This window comes from Fusarium mangiferae (genome assembly GCF_900044065.1).
Source record: "Fusarium mangiferae strain MRC7560 genome assembly, contig: FMAN_scaffold001, whole genome shotgun sequence".
NCBI classification, from domain to species: Eukaryota; Fungi; Ascomycota; class Sordariomycetes; order Hypocreales; family Nectriaceae; genus Fusarium; species Fusarium mangiferae.
In genome coordinates this window covers 2,307,272-2,325,826 of record NW_024573921.1, presented here as the reverse complement: position 1 = coordinate 2,325,826, position 18,555 = coordinate 2,307,272, and the positions used below count along the sequence as shown (strand labels likewise).

General features: G+C 48.6%; 4 protein-coding genes across 4 annotated transcripts; 2 read left to right on the top strand and 2 right to left on the bottom strand.

The window, feature by feature from the left end:
- Positions 1-4,897: 4,897 nt before the first annotated feature.
- Positions 4,898-6,948, bottom strand: FMAN_01254 (uncharacterized protein; the record flags this gene model as incomplete). Its single annotated transcript, XM_041832686.1, has 2 exons — positions 4,898-5,733; positions 5,790-6,948. 2 exons carry the CDS (start codon positions 6,946-6,948, stop codon positions 4,898-4,900), a joined length of 1,995 nt encoding a protein of 664 aa, XP_041676591.1.
- Positions 6,949-7,489: 541 nt separating this feature from the next.
- FMAN_01253 (putative Polynucleotide 5'-hydroxyl-kinase GRC3) lies at positions 7,490-9,899 on the top strand (the record flags this gene model as incomplete). The annotated part of the gene is made up of 5 exons (XM_041832675.1): positions 7,490-7,538; positions 7,594-7,843; positions 7,893-8,028; positions 8,077-8,364; positions 8,412-9,899. The coding sequence occupies 5 exons, from the start codon at positions 7,490-7,492 to the stop codon at positions 9,897-9,899; spliced, it is 2,211 nt and encodes a 736-aa protein (XP_041676590.1).
- A 3,550-nt stretch (positions 9,900-13,449) lies between these two features.
- Positions 13,450-15,785, top strand: FMAN_01252 (uncharacterized protein; the record flags this gene model as incomplete). The annotated part of the gene is made up of 6 exons (XM_041832664.1): positions 13,450-13,524; positions 13,609-13,857; positions 13,914-14,010; positions 14,063-14,470; positions 14,522-14,612; positions 14,663-15,785. 6 exons carry the CDS (start codon positions 13,450-13,452, stop codon positions 15,783-15,785), a joined length of 2,043 nt encoding a protein of 680 aa, XP_041676589.1.
- Positions 15,786-17,833: 2,048 nt separating this feature from the next.
- FMAN_01251 (uncharacterized protein) lies at positions 17,834-18,214 on the bottom strand (the record flags this gene model as incomplete). Its single annotated transcript, XM_041832653.1, has 2 exons — positions 17,834-18,086; positions 18,177-18,214. The coding sequence occupies 2 exons, from the start codon at positions 18,212-18,214 to the stop codon at positions 17,834-17,836; spliced, it is 291 nt and encodes a 96-aa protein (XP_041676588.1).
- Positions 18,215-18,555: the final 341 nt, after the last annotated feature.

Here is an 18,555-nt window from a genome sequence, read left to right as displayed (position 1 = left end):
GTTTCACAAGCCGCAAACTGAGATGGATGATGAACAACGAACCATTGAGAAGCAATATCAAAGACAAGGATCAGCTCTCTCTTTTGACGCTAACAAGGAGCTGGGGCCACTGCACCTTTTTTCGTCGCATTGAAGTGTGGAAGCGAAAAAGCGATGTGCGTTCATCAGCAGGTACTCGCGACCAATGTACCTTCTCCAATTCCGCTGCTTCCTCCACGGATGATGCTCACCATCCGTGGCTGCCCACCCATGGAGGCTTTCGATGCAGCCAGGAAGGGAGGATACCTAGCCCATGCTTACTCACACCTGTCTTTCATAGACAAACTTGCATATGCTGCTGCCTTAGCCTAAGCTACAGAGCTCCTCGTTGTGATACAAGTATCAAGTTAACACATATCACGCTGGATGGGAGACACGGGTACTTCTACTGTTTTAGATTTAGATGATCAAGGTTGCAAGTCTGGATGGATGCTAATGATATTCAAGCTGCGGCAACGGCGTGCTAACTCATGTCAGCGTTTAGCCATTGACTATCGCCAACCTCTTGACTGTGAGCACGAGATATCTTGCTGTATAGTTGCCAATCATATAAGTAGTCGACTGATATTGATTGTCGGTCCAAAAAGACTTGAGTTCATTCCGAACTGGAATACACGTACTCATGATTTAGCTCTTCGACAGCTTCCGATTACCAATTTTAGACTCAGCCCTGCTGTTAACGAAACTCTTGCTCTCGGTGTAACGGTCCATTTGTTCACAGCTTCAAGTTCAAGGGTCAGCTTCAGATACCTAGTCCATTTCATAGGCCGTAGGCGCGCGCAGCCCATCCCGTCACTCAGGAGACATACTTGTACACACGACAAGGGTCATAGTAACCCCACGAAACACCTACACTTTTCCCAAGTCATTTTTGCTGCATCTCGAAGTTCACTCGGATGGAGCGGAAGATAGTTTCTCGTTGAGGGTTTACACAAAGGAAACTGTTTGAGCTTTTCTGCCCATTGAGCGAATCAACTGCCAATTAGATATATCTAGCGCGGCAAGCCCCATCGTCATGACGGTGACGTCCTGCTAGAGGGAAAAGAAGAAGGTTATGAGCTAAACGTATCCTCGGTCAAGAGCTTTATTCGCTCCGACCCCGACGCGGAGTTTTCAATGTGCTGTGTGACACTAAAAACAAAAACCAATGGAGGAGGCTCTTAACGGTCGCTCGGGTCTTATTTGTCAATGCGTGCGTGAGGCGCGCGCCCCGAGGTGAGACGAGGCGCGAGGCCATAATGCGTGGAAATTGAGCGTGGATATAGCGTGGATCCTCCGTTCGGGACGGAAGAGAATAAGCAGAACGGGCAGTGGAGGCTCAGGGCCTGAGAGAGATTGGGAGGGTCTCAATGAACAGGGATACGAAACTCGTCCGGTCCCTTGGATAGAACAGGTTGATTGCTGTCTTGTCGCAGCGCATGATCTTACTGATAAACAACCTGATCAGTGTATTTCCATTTCCTTGCAATCTCTTTAACACGTTGTCGATTCAGCCGCTCGTGCACGGATTCACACTCGATTGAAACACCCATGCCACAGCTGCGAAAGCCAAGGTCGGATTGAGGCGGACTGGCCCAAGTTCAGGAGATCGCCAAGGGTCCCCTACCTGCGCACGAGACACTGTCACTTGCGATGCGCTAGTCAATTGGGAATATGATGGGATGAGTTTGGTGGTTTCAACTCTCAACCCAATCTCAAAGGTAGTTCTGAGTTTCTTGAGTATCATGCTTAATAATATTGCAACCCAAGACAAGAAACACATCATGTCGGTTGGCCTGATAGCATTGTTCAGACAGAGTCTTGGCCTCGGCCGTTACTCAATATGCTGTTAGTGCGTGTCTGACGCTTGATGATAAGCACATGCTGAGCTCCAGTTAACAGACTTGTTCTAAGCTCATCTGCTTTGGTCCTCTTGCTGATGCTTGAATGTCTGACCAGAAGCGACTGGATGTGCAGTACGTGTCTGATTGGGGATCGCTGGTCCAGACCGCATCGTGTGAACACAGGTATGATGACTGCTGAATACTGTTGCATGCCTCTCGCCCTACCTACGGGAACATCAAAGACCAACACGGTATGCAAGCACACGCCAACAGAAACTAATGCCCAATCAGAAATGCATCAAGGTTGATTCTTACTGGACAAACAGTGATGACTGCTACTCTAGCTCCAGATCCATGCCCTCGTGAGCGACAACTCCAAGGTATATCATGGATCAGGTATCATGATGCCAATAAAAGCCTGGTTTGGAAGCCCAATACAGAGGCGGTCAATGCGAAGACATCCGAGCGAGCCGCCATAATAATAGGTAGCATTGAATTCAACCCAACTGTCACCATCCTCTCTTGCATAGGTACTGTACGTGTGCTGAGGTCTGAGTGAGACAAAGTCCAATTAACAAACTAACTAAACGAAATTTCCGTTCTTGAGCCCCAAAAATCGATCATGACGGCCGATTGCCTCAGTTCCCGCAGCGGGTTCAATATTTGCGAAGTCCGCCGAGGTCCCACCTAATTCAGGGCCATCGAACTTTGCTTTCCGCGTTTGGTTCATTGACTCGGCCGATTTCTTGAGACGTTTTTTTTTTTTTTTTTTTTGCCTCTTCCACTCACTAATTTGGGACAATGTCCGTTCAGAAGTCGGGTCTCGGCCCATTGACGGATGAAGAAAAAAAAAAAGAAGGAAATTTTAGCAACTTTCTTAATCGCGGACCCGCGGTCGGTAGTTTTCGGCCGGCGTTTGCAGTCGGGGTCCAGGAGAATACCGACCGACGTTGGCATGGGACGATTATCGATACAACGAACGAACGAATGCGTACAGTAACTATTGCCGCCGGTCGGTCTCCTAATATGATTGATTGCTACATCAAGATTCCCGTTGTCCGAAACTTTCCAAGTGCCCATGTGTGCGGTTCCTTCAAGCTTTGGCTCGCTTCAACCTTATCACACCATAGGTACATACATACTTTCTATCGTTACACTCTAAAGATGTCGTGCAATGCACGTGGTTGATGGTTGTCCCCGGCTTTCTGCTGCGTGACATACACCTTGTCTGCATTTCCGCTATCAAGTGGCATGTTCAGTGATGCGTCATGTCGTCTTCAACGTCTTGTATCCGTAACACTTTGCTGTTCGAAAGATCCATGTCGCAAATGGTGCGAGGACAGGAAGTGAGACATAGCATTCCTCAGTGATCGATTTGACTCGAGTTTGCCAGATTCGAGCAAAATCCTTGTTGTTACATGTATACTACCAGCATTGTTCAAGGACGCTATCCCAGGGTTACCTGAGATGTCTTGCACATTGGTAGCCAATTACTTTGATATTCTTTGTCCGAATGACCTCGTTCGTGATCTCTAGCCTCCACATCTGAATGGCAGCCAGAGACCGCAACCAGCGACGATCGGCTCTTATCATCACTATATGGACTGGTCGGTCTATGCTATCAACCCAACCTGGACATCAGCTCAATCCCCTGTCTAGCCTATGAGGCTGGCGGTGAGAGACGTATACAGTCTCCTCTACACTACTGGGCAGTCTACCCTTCGATGTTGGTGTAGATCTAGAGCTTCAACTTACACGCATGATCCTACAGCTCTTTCAGGCGTCAGATCGACCACCCAATCATTCATCGTGATACTGTGTAATCAGATCTGGCATCGACTTCGGTGACAGGTACACTAGACTCTCGTATTCTTTATCATTCCGCATCCGTTATATTTGTTGACAGTCGTTCCGTTCATCTCAAGGGTGTAACGGCGTCAAAACATGGCCGCATTGAGGTTCTAAAATATAGCGAACGTCATCGCGATATTCCATTCATCGACACCCTAAGGTGAGAGGGGGGTGTCCTTTGGAAAGACAGGCTAAGAAACCTTATGTACATCGTCTCTGACTTGACTCTGCCGATTGCCATTCGAGACTCTGGGGAATTGACTTTTCTGATGAATTCAATGGCCCGTGGCGGGATAATCGTTTCATATTCTAGCTTGTCCACATGGAAGAGTGGCTGCATGGCTGTAGTGACGGCTGGTCATGGGATTATAGCATACCCACATTGTCGAAATACAAGGCTGCTCTACGCAGCAGCTTCGAGCTGGGTTAGAAGAAAACGAACCCAGCTTCCAAAAAATACCTTGCGAATGACAAGTTATTGCTTGTGTGTGGTGATAGCTTCGCCACTTTTGGTAGGTACAGGGTAGGTGTATAGCAGTAGAGAAGACAGCGATGTGCAATACGCTTGTTATGATAATAAGCTTCGCTGGAATAGCTCATCTACTATCGAACACAAGCCAAGGCTTAACGATGATAACCTCTACCAGGGCCTGGTACAATCACAAGATGCAATGCGGAACCAAAGTTTGTTTGTTCTGACATTGACTACACTATCTCACAAACATCATTCTATCGAACGATGTTGATGCCCAAAAGCTTAGCTAATAAAGATACTCGTGAATCTTCGCAGAAGGGAGATATTTTTCGAGTTTCTCCCTTCGTCACCCTTCTTACACTATCCTCAACCCCTTTTTCTTTTCCATTTGCTACCGAAATGCACCACCAACGCCATGCCGCTGAAATCTAGAGACAAATGTCTCGCCGCGGTTTTGAAATGCTTTGCATGATCAAGCCATGCGAGAAAAAAAAAGGCAACATCTCCTATGCACATCCAACACCATATGCTTGCCAGCAATAACCGATAATGCCCATAATAGTGTATGCTGTGTCAGACAGCCATCGATGCATATCGGTAGCCTAGGCACTGAGCTTTCCGAAATACTGTCATATCGAGCTCTTCACTACTTCCTTCGGGCTCTGCTTTTACTCTTGCCCTTTTGAGGACCTTTCTTCCCAGCAGAACGCTATTCCGAGGAAGATAGAGGCACAGGGGGGACTACAGGGGTCTCCTTCTTGCCCGAGGGTGTCTTCTTGCCATCTTTATCCTTGCGCTTTCTGGCTCGTTTCTCCTTACTCTGGCTAGGTGAGGCAGGAGGCAGTGATGCAGGAGCGCGCGCAGGAGAGGACCTGGGAGGAGAGGAGTGGGGGATAGAGGGTATGGGTACCACGCTCTGTCGGGGAGCGGGCACAGAAGCCTCCTTGACCTTCTTCTGCTTCTTGCTGCTTGCAACAGCCGTAGAAGCAGACTTGGAAGTAGGGGTTCCTACTGCGGGGATTGCGGGAGGCAAGACAGGGGTGTACTTTTTTGCGATTGCAGACGTTGGCTCAGAGCCAAGGTCGGGACTTCCATCTCGGGCTGTCTTTTGCTTCTTGGACTTGCTCGCTGCAAGCTTAGCCTCCTCTTGAAGTTGCTCGGCTACGGCGACGGCATCATCTTCAGAGGCTGCTAGCTTTCGCTTGTTCTTGCGCGTATCAGAAGTTGGTGCTTCGTTTGTTTGAGAGCTGGGGGGCTCGGGGATGCTCTGTCCCTTCTTCTGCTTCTTGTCAGAAGTCTCTTTTGACTTGCGCTTCTTTTCCTTCTTGGCAGCTTTGGTCGACAGAACGGGAGCATCGCCCATCTCGACGTCCTCATCATCCCCGATGCTTCCCATGGGTTCGTTGACTCCGATGGGTTGATATCGAGCCTTCAGACCAGCGGGTTGAGCACGAGGGGCTGGCTTGGGAACAGGAGCGACAGACTTAGTAGAGCCAAGTTGTGTGATCTTCTTGACCTGCATGACTTGGTCGATCTGCTTGGTGACTGATTTGTAAGTTAGTGGAGAACATAAAAAACGTAACGGCTGGGAGCTTGCTTACCGGGCTGGTATTGAGGGCGATCAGAGGGAATCATGATTTGGATATTTCCCTTGGGGGCAATACTCTCGAAGGAGACACCATAGTCCTCGCCATTGTGAGAAAACAGCTTATCGGTAGACTGAGACTGGTTCATGGGGATCTCAAGATTCTGAACAACTGAGATGGGCACATTGGAAGGAACTGTGAAGTACCAAAATTGCTTGCCCTCTAGGTTCGCCTTGTTGCAGATCTCAGCAACATCGCGGCCGTTTGTACCATCATCGCCTTTGCGAAGGACAAAGTCGGGAGCGATGAAGTTGGGTAGGGCGAGCTGTCCCTCGCGATCCTCAATGTGCATGGATTCATCGACCATCTCATCATCAGAATCCTCCTCCTCGCTTGAAGAACTGTCTGGCTCGGGAGCGGCAGGCTTAGCGGGGGGTTTCGCAGCAAGTTTCACACCCTGATTTTCATCCTCGCTCTCATCCTCGCTGTCCTCGCTTGAGCTGTCTGACGTAGTAGCAGCTTTGCCGTTCAGAGGAGGCTTAGCCTTGGCATCGGCTTTATCCTCGCTTTCGTCCTCGCTGGATGAGTCGCTAGTGGAGGCAGAAGGCTGTTGCTTTTTGGTGGATGGTTTGGGTGCCTTGTCATCTTCCTCATCGCTATCACTGTCGCTCTCTGACTCCGAAGAGCTCGAGGTGCTCTCAGACGCCTTTGCAGCAGTTGTGCCGTTAGTCTTTGCTTTGGTCTTTTCGTCGTCAGACTCGTCTTCGCTGCTTGAATCGCTAGAGGATTGAGGCTTAGACTTGGCAGGAGTAGGCTTTTTCACAATAGTGCTCTTTTTGGACGCGTTGCGCTCGGCATCGCTATCGGCGATTTCATCATCTTTGCTACGACGGCGTGGAGTGGCAGAAGTAGGTTTGGTGGTACTGGTGAGTTTGGAGATAAAATCGGCCTGGCCATCGCTGCTACTATCGCTATCGCTTCCGCTTCCAGACTCATCATCGTCATCCCCATTGTTGTTGGCAAAAATGTTGTTTGGGTCGCTCGACTCTTTCTTGATAGTTGCAGCACGGTTGCCAGGGCGGCGGTTGAACTGCGCTTCAGCCGATAGGCCCTTCTTTGTGTTCTCTATGTGCTTATTGAGGGAGTGAACTTTGTAGGGTTCCTTAGGCGCCATCTTGGGCGGACTTTTCTGTGAATCTTTTCGGAGGTGAGGGTGCAATTGTCGGGACGAGGTTGATCGAGGTGAAGATGAAGTTGCTGGAAAATAAATTTTGGGAGATGCCGCGCTAGTGGGGCAACCCACTAAGTTATCCTGGGTTAACTGTAGACGGACGCGCTTCTGTCGTGTAGATACCCGATAATGGGTGACGCGAGATCAATGACACTGGGCAAAGAAGGCATGAGTTTACGCACTTTAAATGAGATAGCGAGGAAATCCTAGATATAAAAAAATAAGACGTTGGTACTATCCCTTTTCATAGGTACAATTCAACACCGTCGAGTGAATAGAAACCCAGGTAACGCGAAATGATTTTTTCTTATCGATAAGACCTTCTTCACCTTCAAGACGTTTTAGCCTTGATCGCATGCGACATTCATCAACTCTATGACAGCTGAATAATGACTCTACAGTGACTTATCGCTTCCCGTTCATTTTGCCTGGACTGATCATATTCAACGTCACCATTTCGATTTTACCATATCCATTCTCAGCCATGTCCTCTCACAAAAAACGAAGAATTGAGGGTGTAGATGCAATAAAGCGTGAGTGTTACACTCTTTGCCGTGTCTTTCGATCGTGCTAACTCACATAATAAAGCGATGAGTGCTATTGCTGCTCTTGCTGCTCGACGAAGAGAGGCTGCAGCTTCTTCAACGTCCGCGCAACAATCCTCAGAATGCGATGGGAAACAACCCACCAGCAATATCAACTACTTCAGTCTTCTCCAAAAGGGAACCAGTCAAGTCGGAACTCCATCAACTCCTAAGAAGAGTGCAGTAAAGACTCCTAGGTCACAGCGTCTGACTGAGTCGCCTGCCGCACATCCCAAGAGCCATGAAATGGCAAGGTATATGACCCGGCATCACTAGCCTCGACATCGCTCATCAGCTTCTCAGTCGGCCACCGGGATCTATAACTCCTGAACCCGGGACAGTTCAAAGGGCCATACCGTACTCATCATTTCGATTATCCGATCAAAACCACCGAGTTAAGAAGGGAGGCGTGGTAGAACTACGGCTTTCTAGCAAAGAGGTAAACTTCATGCCTCGCATCTTACAAATATCTTGACTGACTTAGCAGCGATTTCCAATCATTGGAAGTTTTGGTATTAAAGTGATTCAAGGTGAGGTAGTGTTGGCTGGTGCTACTCTCTATCCTGCTGAAACTATTGAATGGGTTCATGCCCCTTATTGCCATGCAGTGCCCGTGTTACGGACGAAGGAGCAGACGAGACTAGAGCTGCATCCAGATAAAAATGCTCAAGGTTTGCGCCAGTTGGGCCGTTTATCACCACTATTCAGGAAAATGTGGAACGAATCACCCGAGGGAGACTCAACCAAGTCAAATAAAGAGTCAACTTTTCAGATTGTAAGTTGTCTTACCTGCTATGAAAGTGTTTATTAATGCCTTTCCAGGTCCAAACGCCGGAAGATGCCCCTAAAAAATGCATCATCCAAGAGTTAGACTCACTAGCTGCGTGGAACAGGAAGCTTTCATCCCTGGTGACGACCAGTCGAGAAAAGCCATCTCTTTCAACGTTGATATGCGGCCCGAAGTCGGCCGGAAAGTCTACTTTTTCGCGGTTGTTTCTGAACCGGCTTTTGACAGATCGTTCTCATAGACAGACCCTGCGAGGTGCTGTGGTGATGGACCTAGATCCAGGCCAACCGGAATATGCGCCAGCTGGGACTTTGTCTCTCGTGTTTGCGACGAAGCCGAATCTAGGGACACCATTCACACACCCGGGCATCGGAGATGCTGCTTCGAACGTCGTTCGTTGCCATTCAATGGCCTCTGTAACACCAGCATCCGACCCCGATCTCTACCTGGCTTGTGCTGTCGATCTATTTGATACGTACAACAAAAGTTTTGCGGGTGTTCCTCTCATCGTCAATACACCAGGTTGGATTCTTGGAACTGGGCTCGATCTTCTCTGTGCCCTGGCCAGGATGCTGAAGCCTGAAGAAGTGTTATATATGTCTGAAGATGGCCCCTCTGAGACAGTCGATGCGTTGCGGGCTGCAACAGCAACCACGCTTACAGAATTACCCTCCCAGCAGTCCGAATTTACATCAAGAACCGCTGCTCATTTGAGAGCGATGCAGACCATGTCTTACTTTCACTTACAAGATCTAGCTTCGACGACCACGAAGCAAACTGATACCACCCGAAGGTTGAAGTGGAACCCATCGCCACTTTCTTTCAGACCACCCTTACTTGTACGATATTCCTCCAAGAAGGGGATCTTCGGTTTGGTATCTTACGATTATCAATGTTCGCCGGAGTTGTTGGCCGATACAGTGAGCGGACTGGTTCTGGCGGCAGTTGAGATAGAGGATGTGAAAGCATTTTCCGGATTCATCCAGGACCAGGTCTCTACCGATACATCATCGAAACTCCTGAAGCTTGACGCAACAAGTAAAGATGAGGCTCTCCAGATCGTATCAACAAGTCCCGAAGGCATTCCTTTCATCCCCAACTATAATGACGCTGCTTTGGACCCCCGGTATTCTCGAACCATTGGGCTGGTTCTCCTGCGAGGTATCGATACGAAATCACACACCCTGCAGCTTACCACACCAATTCCAGCAGAAGAGTTCAAAAATATCAAATCCCAAGGCAGAGACATTGTCCTACTTCATGGCAAGTTTGATACCCCAAGTTGGGCCTATACCGAAGATCTTTATGAAAGAGCTGGGACCGACGAGGGCAACGACACAATACTTGAAGTTACAGATGAGGATACAGACGATGATAGGTCAGAGGCCGAACCAGAAGACGTTGACAGAGTAAGCGATTTGACAGAAGTTCCCTGGGTGGAGGTGCTGAAAGGGAGCCAGAAGCGGCCAGTTGGCTCAAGAGTTTGGAGGGTCCGTAGGGATCTAGGCCGCAACAATGCTTGAGACTAGTCCGCAAGAGTACTGGGAGTCAACAGATCGGCGATGATGGTGGCTGCGGCCATCTGCTACCACTCGCTAGCGACCGTTGACCACCCGATGGTGGGGTTATGAACCGGCACTTGAGAGCAATTGCCATGTGGCGAGCTCGGCATTGAAGAACTAATGGCGAATTGGCTGAGCTGAGACTTACTGACAAGATTGGCCAGCCTCAACTCGGAATCAAGTTAATAGCTCACACAAACGCTTAGATGATCATAGGCGGAAAGAAGTGAAGCAGGCCTAAGTCGGTGAGGCATGGATGCCAAAGAAGAACAAATCGCGATGATAAGTTGGAACTTATCGCAGCCCTTGGGCCAGATTAGCCAACTCCTTGACGTGTCAGCTCTCGGCCCCAGACATTGGCCTGATGTAACATCGTTCCCACCTGGGCTTGTTTTGAGAGCATGATATGGAGTAGATGACATGTCATAAACAACCTCGTGGTCAGATTGACGCCATGCACAATTCGCTTGTCTTGGTAAATGGAACAGTACCAATAGTTACACATGGACTACGGACACTAGCTGAAGTCAGGCCATTTTGGCAGATTCTAGACCGAGTTTATCAAGTTCTCCGAAGAATGGAATTGAAGCAAATTCCAGGAGCTACCAATAATCATCCTGCTTGTGGAAGTCGAGATGAGTGATCTTGCATGACATCCTTAGCATCGCCTAGCATCAATTGGTCGTGAACTTAGGCATACCAAAGCTGAAGTCATGATTTCGTTCTACCAACTCGTTGTGCGTTCAAATGAGAGCCCAGAAATGCGCCAGCTTGCATAAGTTTCTCTTCTGCCCCGCTTATGACCTGAGCCGATAAATCTCGGGAATCGAGGGGTTCTTTCGGGTGCATTGGCTGGCTTTTCAGGAACTTTTCAAAGGATTGAGGGTTATGATATATGCGAATTTGGTGGTGTTTATCATCAGACTGGAAGTTCTTATACTGCAACGAATCCGCTCCTTCTCTTTTTACTCTGATTCATAGTTCTTTCCTTAAGTCCTTTCTACCAAGAGAGTGGCACCTTCTCCTTTCTTGGCCTTACTTACACCTAAGGTAGCTGCCTTGAGGTTTTTAGCTCAACATCAATTCGTGCCTGCCATGCCATGGGAAGGTCTAACTTGCATAAGATACCTCAGGTTGTCTCTCAGCACCTTATACCCGTGTTTCCTCCGATTTGGTCCTGTTGGCTTCTCCCTCTTCTTCGCTCAACAAATATACGATAATAGCAGCGCAATCTCCACCCAGAAGTCACTCAAACTCCGAGATATCCACTGTCTTTCCAGAAAGCGGCCATCTGCATACGCGTGAGCTGTACCGAGTGCCAAAATGGAACCTCCGCGCGTCCTTGCTTTGAACTTTGATGCCCAAACCCCATGCTTGCAACCAGAGACAGAGTCCTCTGCCGTCTTACTGGACCTCAGATACGACATCTCGAGACAATGGCGCTGACTAGGGATGCAGCAACCCAGTGAGCTGCATCGAGGAAATGAGCCAGCAGATCTGGCCCCTGTATTGCACAGTAGGGTTTGGCCTTGAACGTAGAATTCCACGAACTTTCGGGGGGTCGGTACTAGTCTCCGAGGCGATTACATTACAGTAGCTCGTTCACGGATGCGCCATTGCACAGAGTCATCGGCAGACGAAGTAAAGAGCCCTTACACACGGCGGATGAGACTTCTTCTTCTGGATGTCGTTCGATTTTACGCCCTGTTATGCGACTCTGAGGCACAGGATCTGCCTTTGACGCATGCAAACGTGCCGGCAAGTTCGGACGAAGCATGAAAAAGCATGAAAAACTCGTGGTGGAAGCTTGGGGCAAGCGTTTGCTCGAGGGCGAAAAGCAACCAACGCCATGCGTTTACCTCACCGCCTCTCAACTCCCCACGCGCCACATGCGATAGTACGACTTTAGATCAGTTCACTTGTAACGGCGCGCCGTTGTAACTTTAGCTCGAGTTTCGGAACCTTGTTGCATAGAAACTCTCCACCACCATGACGTTTGAGCGTTGGGCTTCAAGGTTGTCAAATTTGACGACATGGACTAATGGTGGAGAACACCGTTGAACCCATCTCATGGGATCGGAGGATAGTCAGTGACGTGCATAATGGGTTGGAGGGTCGAAAGAACACTCTGGTTAAGTAAGTTGGTTATGAAGACACCTACATAAAAATATGCAACTCATATCTCCAGATACGCCAGTCTGAGCATGTTCAACTCTGCCCTTGTCAATTGAATGGCACATATTTAGGGTTCTCTCAGCCTGAGTTTCACTCTTAATCGGCGACCGGCAATGTGTTCCTTTCACCACATGGGTGGGTAGCATTCACCGCCCGCTCAAGCTGCACCAGCACTAACGTACACATGGGTGAACAACAACGACAAAACGAAACATAATTTGGTGAAGCCCAAGCCTGCCCAAGCAGACAAGGATTGCACATACATACCCTGTCAAGAAATCTCATTTGCCATGATCGGGAGCGGCTCAATAGGAAAACAGGCCCTGTGGTTGGTGACTGGAACGCTCAGACCGGGCGACGCCGGTCTGCGTAGCGGGGACAGCGCCAACGAAACTAGGAGAGGGGTTCAGTACGGGATTTTGAGAAGTCAAATGGAGAGACAACAGTGGATTTGTGCAACAAGGCCATACAACAGAATGGAGCTGAAAACGACGGATGATGCATGAATGGTTGGTGTGGGTGAAGCAAGGGCTCTTGAGGCTTTGCCTTTTGATCCTTGACACAGGACAATCTCCTGATGCCAGTGGAGGACGACATGTCCAGAATTGATGATCTCTCGACAAGACACAGCAAGTTGCGATTACCATGCCCAGTGGATGTCCAACAACGCAATATTTGCTTCTTTTAGTCAAGTCAGGAAGTCAGATCGCAACGAAGCAACATTGACCAATGAGAAGAACCAAATGGCTTTCCAAACTGTGGTTTCATGATGGCGATAGCCATTTGTTCTCAGACGATTGAGCCACAAAGAATCTAGGAGATGCATGTTGGGATGGGGCATCACAATCACTAAGCATATTCCATCTGACATTCTCACTTGATCGCCTCGCTTATCTCCGCTGGTCCCGTTAGGACCCATCGCTTCGAATAACCGCCGACTCGCAAAACCCTCGGCACGAAATTAGCAATGGAACGGGCCCCCGAAGTGATGCATCTCTTCTCTTCTCGTGTGCCACCTAGCCACCCACCCACTTGATTGATCTGCAGGCGGGCAAATGCATCTTATTAACAACGTCCAAGCAGCATTTTCTCCACTCGGAACCCATCAACATGATTATTCGCCTTTTCTGTTGCCGGTGATATTGTCGTTTCTATTCATCTTGTTTTGATGCGTAGGCTCCTGTCATATTGGTTCATTTTACAAAGCACTCTGCGTTCATATCCAAAAGTAACAAGAACATCACACATACCCCGTGTTTCCACTTACTCTTAGTCGATAAACTCATATCTATGCGGAACACCGATCCTCAGTTTGACGGCTCTATAATCCATCGTCATGGGAGAAGGGGCTCAGCGACGAGAAGTCAGCTATCGATCTGCGTGCACAGAATGTGCACGCCGCAAGCAAAGGGTAACAAACCCCAAACTTGGCCATTTCCAGAACGGCCGGCAAGTTGCTATGCATTCATGCTGAAAATGCTAAACATATACCCAGTGCAACCGTGAGTGGCCATGCAGCGGATGTCAGAAACGCAAGGTGGCCGACAAATGTCGTTTCAAGGACACCAACCAACCGACTGCAGACAGGGTTACCTTGGATAGACAGAGAAAGACTCGCGCCAACAACAAAATCGGCGCAGACTCAGGAGACGAACCCGACATTGAAGGCACAAGAAGCGATGGTATCGACACCTTGGGTTATATGCCTTCCAATCTTATTTTTGATCTGGCATCGGATCACGAGGTTCGTGACATTTTCTCAATTGTTTGACTCTATTCTAACATTATACTTGCTTTCAGACCACAAGAGGTGCATCACAAGAATTTGTGAAGGATCCTGGAAGTTTTCCACAGCTTGAAAGAGCCTTAAGAGTCATTCCTGCCAGGCCTTTTACTGGTATGTACTGTCAGCAAAACACGTCAGAACATCTAGCCAACTGCGATATCAGACACACTTGTCCAAAACTTCCTCAGCAATGTCAACTACCACTACTACATCGTCTACCCACCATCTTTCATAGAGAAGTATCAACTGTGGTGGACATCACGAACCGAGAACCGCCCTCTTAGCGTCCAATGGACTTGCCTTCTCCTAACAATTTGCGCATGTGCCTCGCAGTATACCGACGTCGAATTGCAACAAAATCTTGAGGTTGGCCTTGGTGATCCGATACAGCGTATAAGTGAGCGGTTTCATGAAGCTGCTCGAGAGCTGGGAAGCGCTATACCCCTCGGTCATGGCCATATTATCAATGTTCAGCAACTCCTGCATTCTTGTTACTGGTTCAAGGCCGAAGCCCGTTTTGTCGAATGTTGGCATGTTTTGAACTCTGCTATTCGAGAGGCCCAAGAACTATGTATGCTTATGTATAGCTGGCAACTTGACAAGATAGCTGACTTTATCACAGCCATCCATCAAGAAGGCAAGGCAGGCCCAATCTCAGAATTTGACTTGGAAGTAAGACGGAGAATTTGGTGCGTTCTGGACACTTGGGACTGGTATGTGATCTTCTGCACAGCTCAATGGCTTTTGACTTATGTTCCAAAAGGCAGATTTCGACACTGTTGGGTAGGCCTATGATTATCGATCGAGCCGACTGCGATGCTAGCCTTCCAAGTCTCGGCTTGGAAGGATGCCAATACCCGCCTCTATTACACATGAAGATGCAATGCAGCGTAATACGACAACTTTCTAGAAGATTCGGCTCGCCGAAAAACGTTATGACCCATGAAGATGTCCAGGAATACCAGGGCATCATGGAGACATGGATCGCAACCTTTCCACCTCCCTTCAACGTCCAGCATCCGGACAGATCTTCAGACGTTTCGTGTCCCTGGATGGTCCTTCACAGACATATACTGCATACCGTGGCATTTTCAATGCTCCTACAGCCTATCCGTGGTTTCCTTACAAGACCCTTTGCTATACGATCTTTACAGGCGGAGCTGCAAATACGCAGCGACGGCATCAACTATTGTCTGGAGCTGATGGTATCTTTGCGTAGATTCTTCAAATATGTCTACCCCCGAGATGCGAAGTTCCATTTTGTTCTCTTTTGTATTTTCGATATCTCGACAGTCTTATGCTCCGCAGTTCTTCATGATGAGCATCACACACTTCCCCGACGAGACGACGTTTACAAAGCCATCGATGAGGCGCATGCTATGTTGCAGGAGCTTAGGATGGTGACTAAATCAGCCAAGGCATCATACGGTATCCTCACTCGAATCGTTCAGCGTCTCCCACGGCCAACAACAACAACAACGCATAACATGGCTAGCCAAAGCCCAGTGCCCCCGAGACCCCAAGCTCCCCCAGAAGTTGCTACATCACCACAAACACTATCGCCTGACAGCGTATCAAACTCCCAAAACTCCCCTTCGGCGGCAACCTTCTCACCTTCTCCTGTTATTATCCCTACACCAGGCGCAGTGTCTCCAGTATATACCTTGGGAGGTGTTCCTGTCGTGGGTGGTGACTTTGTGCCTCCCACCGCATACGCTGCTACTGCACCATGTTCTGACTGGCAGCCACAATTGTACATGCAAAACCCAACAGGTTTCGTGCCCGCTGAGGGCCCTGTGTTCGCGAACATCTCAGACGAGGAGCTAGGAGAATTGGCCAATTTATGGAATTACCAGTCTCTTGACTTCAGTTTCATGAGCACATAGTTATGCGTACAGTGTGCCTATAGCATGGTCACAAGGCCATATCTGGCTGAAATATAGATGGCCAGGATGTGATAAACCAGGAAACACTTGGATTGCTTAGTGCAATCCCTCAAGATGATAGGACTATGTAGTATGGTACCTATGTGATATTGGACATATTCCCCCATGGAATCATGAGATTTATTAGCGCTAGGACGCTTTGATTTATGACAGCCTGCCAAAGTAGGTGGCCATTGTATAGCCAATATTGAAGTTGGCAACATGCTTGGCTATGATGAGTAGCATGACGAAATGAGCAGGACTTAGGGATTACGAAATTGCGAAAGAAATTTATTGCTATACACTAGCGAAGATATGTGAAAATTTACGAGAAGACTGCTCAAACGAGAAATGGGTTGACCCAGATGACAGGTTGAACTTTGCAAGCGGAAATGGTAAGGCCACGAAGTGGTTGTCGAGATATACCGTCCTAGGATCGGTTTTGGACATCTCACAAGATTTGATCAAGCATTTGGGGAAATTATGATGAGACGATGACAAAATACGCCGTGAAGTTATGATGCCTCGAGAGATGAACAATTAAAGCATCACAGAAACTTTGGAGGATAGGAACACCCATGCCAACCACATTATGTTTTCTTTTTATAATTAATGCCTGTCTACCTCTGTGTAATGCAATATACCTTAGTGCTCTGAAGGATACCAATCTATAATAGCACAATAAACCCAACATGTCGTAAACTGTGCATTTCGATACAAGAAGGACAAATAACCCCGTAAATCATGTAATCCGTTCTTCCGTGCTCCCCTGAGATGGTACTTTTGATAAAACACCAGAAATGAGGCCAACTGTTTTGAGTGGCCAAAGCCAATGAATGGAGCTTCACAGGGCTACTCCTTGTAATGGAGGAGAGCCTTGATGATCTGCCAGGAGATAATTGGCCAGAGAGTATGCCTCAGGAAGCCCGAGGATTATGCTCTCGCGATTGATGATGCATTGTTATCCTTGGGTTTTGGGGCCTAATGTCAAGAAGACTCTAGCCTGATTGGCTCTTTGATGACTGAGCCGCCCACAAATAGATAAAGCCCAACCCCCTCTCAGTGCCATGCTTTGTCCCTCATCATTCTTGGTTTTCTCATCTCTTCCACAAGGGAACATGCGTCGTCAATCGTCTTGAGTCTTTTCATCATGAGACTTGCGCAACCAGGTCTTATGCTGCCTCGACCTGTGCCGCCCGCGGCGTGAGGGCTCCAGGCCATATGCTGACGTACCCTCATGAGATTCATGCCGACCGGAAAACAAGGGAATGATTCACGCAATGAGAAGAATAAGCCGTCCCTCGTACCACATATTGCGATCCCAAGATGGGATCAGGTTGCTCGGGGCATATTATCTTCTTCCATTCCACGCCCATGCACTTCAATACCGCTGCTTCTTGGAGAAGCGGTCTGCAATGCTCTAAAACGCCAGCAAACAACTGACGTGACAACAACGATACGGAATATGAAACACCCCAAACACAATGCACACGATAAGGAAAAGAAGCAAAGAAAACAAACATGTAAGAGCGATGCAAGGAAGCTGAAAACGGGACCTCTTTCCCGTCGCACAGAAAGCAAAATGGGTATAATATTTACAAACAGAAAAAGGTAGGGTATATGCTTCAACCTCCTGGCGGCGTCTGATCAACAGAATCACTTCGACCAACTTGCATACGCAGTGATGCCGCCTTGAAGGTTTCTATATCACATCAACATTGCTGGTCGCGTAGGCCCAGCTTCATATATGTCTCCAAGAGTGGTCTCCCAGAGTTGGTTCAGGCCAACGATTTGAAGACTGAGACAACCGCGGACAAGAAGATATCGTCTATCAGAAAATCGAGCAAGCAAGTCAAGGAAAGAAAAGTCAACGAAACGCACAAACCTACCTACCTTATTGAGTAATGTTGAGGGAGGGTAATGGGACGAACCAACGCGGCTAGTCTGGAGCCCCTGCTGTTAGCTGATAACCAAGATCTAGGGACAGGAACTGGCGACGAACTTTTGAGCTATCCCTCAAACTGTGCACCAGTACCAGCCAAGTCTGAGTTTGACGAAACGGTAATGACAGGATGCACCGGCTGGTACCTGGCCATTGCAGCTTCCAGGCTCGCAATGTTGTGCTCTCGAGGTTGAACGCCAGCAACGTGACCATTGTTGGCACCACGAGACTGGACGCGGGCAGAGACATTATCGTGAGAGAACGTAGCCACACGGCTCTGTGACAGTTCTGGGGCTTCTTGGCGAGCTTCTACCGCAACGCTACCATCGTCATGTCTATTAGCTGCATTCCCCATCACCTAATACCGAGAACGTCCAAGACGTGCTTCCTCAGCGGGCAACGCAACGTACCCGACGGCCGAACCCTGATGAGGGACGACAGAAGACATGATTATTGAAAGGCAATATTGGACGGGCGTTATAGATCGAAGGTAGGAAGACCGATATTGCTATGAACGAAGCGATTGCGGCGGCGGCGGCGGCGATGTCGGTGGTGATGATAGTGACGAATGGACCCGAACGACGACGCCAACGAATACGGCCTTTGCCAACGACCGATGAGAACAATAATATAAGAATGGACACGAAGGAAGGGTCTGAGAAGCATGAGCTAGAAGTGATGCAGCGCAGAAGACGAGCAGCGGTGTTGAGCGCACAGAGGAGAGCGAGGAGGAAGTGGGTGAAAGCTGGAGGGGATGGTAGAGGCGGCGGCGGCGGCGGCGGGTGGGGG